Below are 9,215 nucleotides of genomic sequence, written 5' to 3'. Positions count from 1 at the left end.
AGGGTTTGGGGGTGGGATGGCAGGGGTAGGGGAACAGTTGGGCTTGGTGATCTGAAAGGGCTTTTCCAACCTAAATGATTCTATGATTATGTTTGTATTCTCACAGACAAAGCTGAACAAACCCAAGGGATGCTAGGTTTTAGATCACCCGTATGCAGAGTTTATTAAACTGTTTTTAGAAGAAACAATGTAAACAAAGTATTTTTCCACTACAAAGTTTCTTTGGGCTCATCACAGCACTTCTGCTTGTAATTTACACTAATCTCGGTGGGTTTTGTGGGTCATGCACACAGAAAGAAGAGGCAAATAGTCTTATTATAGGAAAAGGAGATAGCACTACAAACCCACAAAAATTAGCCTTATTCACAAACCAGTCAAAACTACTTTCCATTTTTTTAGTTGATTATGTCAAGGATTTTAATCAATGAGTTCTCACAGTATCTCATCCTCCCTGTAACAGCAGTAACAAAATGGGGGGGGGAAATGCGTACAAGAATTATAATCTTAATGAGACCAAATAAGTAAAAAAAGCTGATGAATTCCTAGTACTGACGCTGTCCCCCACTAAAAGCGCTTCCCTCCTCTGGAAACATCGCTTTACTTCCACTGAAGTCACGCTGTTCTTCTGAATGGGAGGCTACTTCACAGTATGTGATGCTCATAAAGCTTTCTTTCCAAGAGATAAGAAAAACTCTTAAATCTAAGCAGTATGTATTAATGCTGTAAATAATGCCTTGAAAGATCACTAAAAGGAAAGAAGGGAGTTTTACTCCTGCTCCTCCCTCTACCAAGACAGACGTGGCTTTATCTACAGACCTTGGTCACGGTGGTGGTCAGTAACGATTCTAGAAAACGGAACCGTAGAAAGATTGATTTCTTGCAGAATTGAGTCATTTAATCTGTTAGGACGCTAATGTCCCTGTTTCCACAGACATCACTGCTCTGCCGTAGCAGTGGCATAATTATGTAGCAAGACCTGATATTACATGTAATAGTAAAAATTACCCAGATCTCACGTTACCCTTTTGGTTACTTCAGTTCTCACTTGCTGCACAAAGGGTAACGAGACAGGAGCGCTCCTCAGACTCCTCCGGACTTCTTCCCGTGCCACAGGACACACAAGACACACGACACTCCTGAAATCATAGGAAAGGAGCAGAAAAAGCGAAGGCGTGCCGTTGGCCAGCAAAGCTGCCCGACCCAGCCAGTGCCACCTCTTCTAGAGGCCGGCGGATGCCGCCTGAGACATTCATTCAGCTGCGGTTTCGCACACCCTTCTGCAGGTTGAGCACGTCTCTCCGGGATGAGAATGGGCGCTTCGGGTGCGATGCAATTCATGCAAAACCACTGCAAACAGGGCCGGTGATGGGTTTGGGGTTTTGCTCCTATTTCTACGTATCCTTCTTTCCTTCTTAATCCATTTCACACTTAATAAGGCAAGGGATTCAAAAAGTTTTTTTCCTAAAAACTCAATTCTTAGAATCATAGAATCGCTTTGGTTGGAAAAGACCTTTAAGATCATCGAGTCCAACCTTTAACCTAACCCTGCCACCCGACCACTAAACCATGTCCCTAAGCACCTCATCTATCCTTCTTTTAAATACCTCCAAGGATGGGGACTCTACCACCTCCCTGGGCAGCCCATTCCAGAGCCTGACAACCCTTTCAGTGAAGAAGTTTTTCCTAATATCTAACCTAAACCTGCCCTGGCGCAGCTTCAAACCATTCCCCCTCATCCTATCGTGTTACCAGAGAGAAGAGGCCGACCCCCTCCTCACTACAGCCTCCTTTCTTCAAGCAGTCAGTCCTATTGCAACAGCTTTCATTTTAGCCTGCTTTTCAGAGGAAACCACGGTTACATGGCTGTGCTGTCCGTACGGAAGCACGCGTGCTTACACTCTTAAAAAACTTCTGCAACTTTGGAATTCAACTCATTTCAATTAAAACGAGGGGTTAACAGCCTGAAAGAAACCAAGTCCCTACAGCTTTGATGAAAACAGGTAGCAGAGAAAAAATGTTATTGATGCCTTAATGATTTATGCAGGGAGCACCATCGGTGTCAGGGACCGGGCAACCCACCTGGGAGAGCACCATCACGGATGTCTCTTCCTCAAGAAAGGCTTCGTCTGCGCAATTGTTTAGACACCAGAAAGCCCACGTGAAACGAGGCTTTACTCACCATGCTGTTCAAAGAACGATTTATAATACAACATCCACGAGCCAGCTTCTTGTTTGTTAAACCGTTTTTCCTTTGTGGATTTCTTTTTCCTTGCAAGTCAATTGTCTGATAGCTACACACACTTCACTAACTTTTTAGACACTGATATGCATCCCCTAATGATTCTCAGGAGTTTTGACTTCGTTTCTCTGCGTTTTGTTCTTCTGCGCCTGCTTCGGTTCCCTTGGAGGGCGGAACACGCACCACAGTATGCATTTCGATGACTTTTGCGCCCCAGGGGCTCACAGGCTTTGCCCATCTCTTTTTACAATAAATGCAAACAAACCATCAGTTAACAGACAGCTGCAACATCCTTCCAAAAGAACAACCTTTAAAAATACTGTTTACTGGTCTGAACAAAAGATATCCTCCTACCCTTCAAAATAAGTGACTGATTGACAGGTAGGCAAAAGCATCTGCTTTGACAGAATCAGACTGACATCAGTTTTCATGTTCTCCGCTGTCTGAACAGTATCAGGCCGATCAGATTTGTAATTCTTCAGAAGCACATCAAACCAAGCAAAAAAACTGCAGTCCTTTCCTTCACTGGACTTGTTGATTTGTCCGGCATGAGTTACTGAGTTACAAATTCAACTAGGGTAAGAATCCATTGTATAAACTGCTTTTTACAACTCCTGAAACACTGAAATCATCGAGCTCCTTACAACAACTTCATCTGGCAAGAAGATGAGCACAGACCAGAAGAGAGCTGCAATTTACCCAACTGTCATTTATTCTTTAACCTTTTTTACTTTAAATTGGCTGTTGCAGAATGCTAGCTCTGACCAAATAGTTAACCAAGAAGCCATCAGGCAGCAATACTCAAGAAAATACAGGAGTCTGTATTATATCCAAGTGCAACTGGCAACCACCGACCCTACAAACGGCTTTCCTTATGCAGCTAATTACAGTAGCTTTTACAGGAGAGAGGAAGAAGTTGGGAGAGTCTGCATCAAATCTTGCAAGAAAGATGACCGCAACAACCGTATGCCCCAATCATTTTTGCAGTCACGAGCGATTTGAGATCACATGATCAAGTACACTATCCAACCCAATTCCCCAAATCAATGGAAACATACAACTGATTTATACACGTTGGATAAGGCCCCAGCTAGACTTCAGCGGCCAAGACTGTGATATGGGTTGTGCTGACGTACCTTACTCTTTCCAGGAAAGTGAAGCATTTTAAAGCAAAGACCTGGCTGTGGACATAAAATCCATCTGGCAAAACCTTACAACATTTAGATTTGCAGAGATACTGATCGAGTCCTCTTGCGCCGTACATGCATAGGCCTCTCCTTAGTTTTGATACTTGTCAGGTCTATCATGCAGCGTAAGGGGAGAGCCTCTGCTTCAAGACTTTATGCTCCACTGGCAAACCATTTTCACCATAGATATTTTGACAGGGAACAGCTCAATTCTGAAAACTGTAATTTAAAATACAAGTTATTTTAATATTTTAAAGGTATTTGTGGTTTATTTTTCTTTATAAAAGTAAAAATTCACCTCTGCATACCCTTAAAATGGTAGCAAATTACATATTCTTTCTCTCAGGAGGCCATTTCGAAATAATATAGAACAGATTTGTAAAGCCCAGTCTGTTTCCTACTGTGCCTGAAGTACTGCATGTGCTACACATGAAAGAACTCGTTAAGAAGAGCTTTTGCTACTGTCTCATTAAATAAGCCTCAGTGCATAAAATGACATGCAACATATGTATTTGAGACACTCCGTATTAGGAAAATGACCAAACTCCTGAAAAACTTAAGAAACTCTCAAATAGTCTACCATCCTCCATGCATTTGATATGTCAAGCAGTAAAACTTCGAATGTCATGGTAATTTGCTTTAGTTGCTTTTCCAGTATACATAAAGAAAGAGGTATGATCTCATGGTCTGAGCATGAAACTGGAAATCAAAATGTCTTCCGTAAAGATTTGCCAAACCACACTACGGGAACTAAGCAAATGGTACCAGTCTTCCCCCAGTACAACGGAGAGAATTTAATTTACGCTGAATTGATCAAATCTATTCAGTTACCAAAGAATGGCTGCTAGGAGTGAGTTTTAGAGAGCAGTAAAGCACATGTTCAGCTACATGCTAAAACCAACTGAAATGGCGTTGCTAGCTACTGAGAAACGCATGAAATTCCAAATTTTTACTACTGGACAACTTACCTAGTCTTGCTAGAGAATGGTATCAGGTAAAATAGAAACCAAAGGACATTAATAATTATGAGGGAAAAAAGGATCCAATTCTCCCTAGGCAAACAGAGCTTGCACAACTTAATTTGTAAAAAAGATGTATGTAATTTGTAACACTATACCAAAGTAAAACACAGACTAGTGACAGAAAAGTTCATAAGCTGGCCAAGGCCACTGACCAATCAAAAAAAAGAATGCTAAAGGTAGGGAAATTTTAATAGGGAGTTATAACTTACCAGCTTCTAAAATGATCGAAGACTTGACAGAAGCCTTAAGAGACAGAGGACTGAAGCCTGTATACATACTGCTCTGACAGTTTAATTGAGTCAAGATATCTCAAGATGCACAAACAGTACAACCAGATAAAGTGCAAAAAGGAATCTGTAAACCATAGAAGAAAATATTACAACTGGCTCTACCTTAGCTTTTTAATCAATGTAAATTCTCCACTTGGGCGTTTTTATACATTTCAAGAGTGAAAACTAACAGTCAAAAAGACACTTCTAAGTTTTTTCAGGCCCCAAGTGGCATGAACTTTTTCTTTAAATCAACAGTCTAGCATTTATAGTCAAATAAATGGAGAAGGAAAAGTTAGCAGATGAACACCTAAGGGATATTAAATATATGCTGTCCTCACATATTCAAATCTGTGTTTGCCATGCTTTTTATAGAAATATCTTCACATAAGCTTTCAAAGCAAAATTCATCATGCTTTCTAGCAGGCCATTATGAAAAACCACTACCATGAGAGATAAAAACCAGAATATTGAAAAACAGGGATTGCAAAACAGAGTCTTACTAGAAGACTATTATTTTCACATGATTTCTTCCCATCTCCCATGCTTGCCATGCAATTATCACAATTAACTCCACGTGCCTTGGAAAAAGTTATCAATACATAAATGTCAAAAGATAAACAATTCTTAATGTATGAATTGCCTTTTCTTGCAAGAGGATGGCTACTTCTGGCATTTTTTTGCAGAAAAGCTTTAACGTTGTTTGCCGAATTAGTCCCTTTATCTCCCATCGGCATCTGCAGTCAACTGCTGCTTTGGTCAAAGAGTCCAGTGTTCTCTTTTCATTTTATTTTAAGAGAGGAGGCACAAACTCGGAGAAAAGAGTTGTAAGTCCTGCAGTTTCAAATTCCTTTTGTAGCTCATCCAGCGTTGAATATTCTTTGACTTCAAACGCCTGAAACCTACATTGTAAAAGGGAAACTCATGAATATGCTTAGATTTGTCAGAATGTAATTACCGATTCTGTTACTTTTCTATCCACAACAGTACTAAATTATACCTTTTATGCTGTGACTGTACTTTTGTCTCACACAGTACACTAATCATTTTTTCTTTGCATTTCTTTCCGCTCGAGTCCACATCTACCTTAGAAGTTTTCTGAAGAACCAAGTACTCCTAAATGACAAAAAAGAACAAAATATTAAATGTCATCTAGCATCTTTGAAGTTTAGTAAAATGCAAAAATCTATACGAAACATACAGATTTTTTTTCAGAGCACAGCAATCAAACTTTGAAAGTGCCCATCCCAAAAAGCGCATGACTGTTTCTATTCAACAGCCTGAAGTTAAGTGCAGTCTCAAATGATCTAGAGAACATGAGTTTGAAAAGCCAGAAGGTTCTCCTCCAACATCACCACAAAAATCTGCCTAATGCAGTGGGAGTTTGTAAGCACAGACAAGAAGTTCAAAGCCCAGGGGTGCGTTAGGAGCACCATGTGGTCCAAGTCAAGGAAAGAGACAGTTAGTAATGAGCTAGAAGTGCGTTTGTTATCAATTTCTCATCACCAATTTTCTGTTTTCTGGCACATTTGGGAAACACAGGAGGCTGAACCTAGGCATACTACAGTTAGGAAACACAGAGAATACAGGGGTGTAATTACAGTGGGAAGCAAAGCAATACAGGCCACAGGTCTACAGGTATCACTGGTTTCTTTCTCATAGAACACCTTTTTCTTAAAAACAGAATAAAGTTGTTGGGCCTTCCTACTCTCCTAATGATCAATCTTCTTCCAAATTTGTTAATCTTAGAAAAACACACACAAAATATTCAGCCACATAGGTTTCAGCGGTAAATCGATAGAACTAGTCAACATTCATTGTTCCTGCACCTTAATGTTGCTCCTGTCACCCTGAAGAAGAATCAATATTATCTTGCCCATGAACATCAGTCTTCCAGTCAGCCCTAGATCTGAAGCCCATTTTTCCACAGTTTTGACGTATTTTGCCTTCGCTCTCATGTGATCTAAATGTACAAGGAGCATCCAGATACCATCCTCCGCACTTGTTCCTTTTGACAAAGTAGCTTTTTCATTGTGAACTGTTGCTGATTGCTTAATGACATATTTAAGATGCTGCTGTATCCAAAGAATCAGATCGTGTACCATGGGTTCAGAAAGATGCTTCTTTGCTTGTTCAAGTAATTTATCTTTCACGTCCATACACTGGGCCCTTGTAAGCTGGTCTGAGTTAACAGAAATATCTGGTAGAGTCGATGGATAATTGACTGGTAAATGAAACAACAGCTTTAAAAGTACATCTGTATCCAGCAGTTCTTTCACGCTGATTTGAATCCTAAATGTGATTCCATGCGTCTCTGGAAAGTATAAAATAATAAACATTAACAGTGCTTGAAGTTGAAGTACATCTATATTATTAAGTCATGTTATTTTCTTTAGCAATTCAACTCAAATGACTGCCATTCTATATAAGACAAGGGGTGTGGGGGTTTTTTGCAGGGCGTGGGGGGGTCGCAACCAATGGCTTAAGCTATACTTGCAGGGAATCCTGAAATGAAACACTTCCATATCATACTAGAAGGAAAGTTATTAACACATTCTAAAAAACATTCACACCTTTTGGCTCTTTCAAGGTCTAGGCAAGCCAGTAATAAAGAAGTGTTTCTCTTAGAAACACGTAAGTCAGCTTCTACAGCTCAACAGCAGCAGCACAGACAACCGAAAATAGAGACTTTTCTGGATGGACTTACTGCCCTAACTCTGCTCCTAGAGAAATCTGCAAGACTTCCAACATCAACACCAGGACAAGACAAATACACTTCTACTGAGCATTTTTTAAGACAACTGTTCAAAAGCAGTTCCGCACGAAAGAGAGACTTGGAAAGGAAAAAGTCAGGTTCTTTGTCCCCTGCAACTTTCAGAGAAAGTATGCTTAATTCTCTTTAACAACTCTTTAACAACAGTTGGATTGACATAATGAAAACATCTCTGTTGTACATCTGACCCTAGATACTACATACATATATACATGCGCACACTTACATAAATGTATGTGTATGTATCTGTGTATCTACTCAAAAGCGGTTGTTTGTCTACTTCAGAATAGAATTCTTTTCAGAGTGAAAAGGATACGTATGGCATGTAGCGGGAATGGCAAAAGACCACATCCTCCTGATAAATCACATAATCAAAGACACTGAATATGAAACTTATGTACAGTAATTCCTACAACAAAACCTTCTTGACTAAAACATGTTTCACAGAACAACAATACAAAACTTCATAGAGCAAAAAGCGGGGACAAAGACCTAACCTACTTTTGCTCCTCTGCCATGAAGAAAGAGGGTATCAGATAAAAGATGATCTTCTTCAGATGTTCTCTGCTTCCCCCTTTGATCCATTCTAAACACGTCACCCCTTTTCTTTAAAAAATTGCTAAAATGTCAAGTTGATTCATTCTATGAGGGCAGGAGAAGCCAGATTTGAAAGGCAGATTAGAGCAGAGCTGAGTTTCAGAGGAGCTCTTTTGAAGTGACTTGCCGCCTTCTCCCCCTGCCTTATCTTACCTTCCTTTACATGACAGTCAGTTGAATTATGTTTGATTAGTATTGCTGATGCTGCTAACCAACCTCAGTGCTCTCTATGATTTTATATTTGAACCCTACTAAATAAGTGAAAGAACCTAAAAGTGACTTGGACAGACAGAAGCACTTTAGAGAGCTTAGCCAAGGGCTTATTTCCAAAACTCCTTCCTGGGTCATACAAAGAACTCTCTAGGTCAGAGCAGTCACAAAATAAAATAAGCAAACCCTTCAAACCCAATAATCAAACTCTAGCATTACTTTGAAGAAGTCTCTGAACATCTATAAACCAGCACTACCCAAACAGAGTCAAATCCAGTGCTGAAAGTAGTGGACACAAATCCAGTAAATTAAATGAAATTACACCCAACCACGCCTATACCTACATGCGCTACGTGTCAAAGCCTCACTCCCTGCTAACAGGAGTTGGTCTCCCGTCTTCTAAGACCCTGTGAAAGGTTCCAGACTATTTGTAAGGCAAGTTTATTCCTGAGAAATGCCCCGGCCTTGGAAGAGACTCCAGTCTCCGCAGCATCCCTCTGGCAGCAGGCAGCCCCAGCTCGTGGGCAGTAGCAATGCAGGAGGACCTCAAGCCTTCCCATTTCCAACCTCTGCCTTCTGCTGCCCCGACAAACGTTTCTTACCAGGCACTAGCAACGACAGCTCCTCTGCCATTATGCTAGGCTCGGTACACGTAACCACACACGCAAGAAGAAAAGCCTGCACTGCACCTCCTGGGACCCCTCCTGGCCACCACAGGGGGCCTCTGCACACACTGGAGCACGGCCCCGAACACAGACAGCGCCTGTCCGCCCACCTCCTTCCAGCGGCCCCTCATGCAGGGCAGCCCCACCAGGTACACAGCCAGCTCAAAGCAAGCTGAACGGTATCAACACCATCATATTCCTGCCCGTGACTCACTCTATTTTAAACTACACTGCCAAGAAATTTTAAAATGCA

The 9,215-nt window shown here is 40.9% G+C and overlaps 1 protein-coding gene across 1 annotated transcript; it reads right to left on the bottom strand.

The window, feature by feature from the left end:
* Positions 1 to 5,286: 5,286 nt before the first annotated feature.
* Positions 5,287 to 8,930, bottom strand: RWDD3 (RWD domain containing 3). Its single transcript, XM_009647524.2, has 4 exons — positions 8,900 to 8,930; positions 6,547 to 7,031; positions 5,718 to 5,833; positions 5,287 to 5,619 (listed from the first exon to the last, which is right to left on the bottom strand). Exons 1-4 carry the CDS (start codon positions 8,928 to 8,930, stop codon positions 5,505 to 5,507), a joined length of 747 nt encoding a protein of 248 aa, XP_009645819.1. The 3' UTR covers positions 5,287 to 5,504.
* Positions 8,931 to 9,215: the final 285 nt, after the last annotated feature.

This window comes from Egretta garzetta, unplaced genomic scaffold, assembly GCF_000687185.1.
Source record: "Egretta garzetta isolate BGI_Z169 unplaced genomic scaffold, ASM68718v1 scaffold149, whole genome shotgun sequence".
Lineage (NCBI taxonomy): Eukaryota > Metazoa > Chordata > Aves > Pelecaniformes > Ardeidae > Egretta > Egretta garzetta.
This window is presented reverse-complemented; position numbering and strand designations above follow the sequence as displayed.

Bases quoted from the DNA above. Each gene is read 5' to 3' on its own strand.
- RWDD3 (XM_009647524.2), bottom strand. From the start codon at position 8,930: ATGGCAGAGGAGCTGTCGTTGCTAGTGCCTG. The intron at 7,032-8,899 runs GTAAGAAACGTT...TATACTTTCCAG, and splicing joins GCTGTCGTTGCTAGTGCCTG to AGACGCATGGAATCACATTT. The intron at 5,834-6,546 runs GTGCAGGAACAA...TTTGTCATTTAG, and splicing joins GTGACAGGAGCAACATTAAG to GAGTACTTGGTTCTTCAGAA.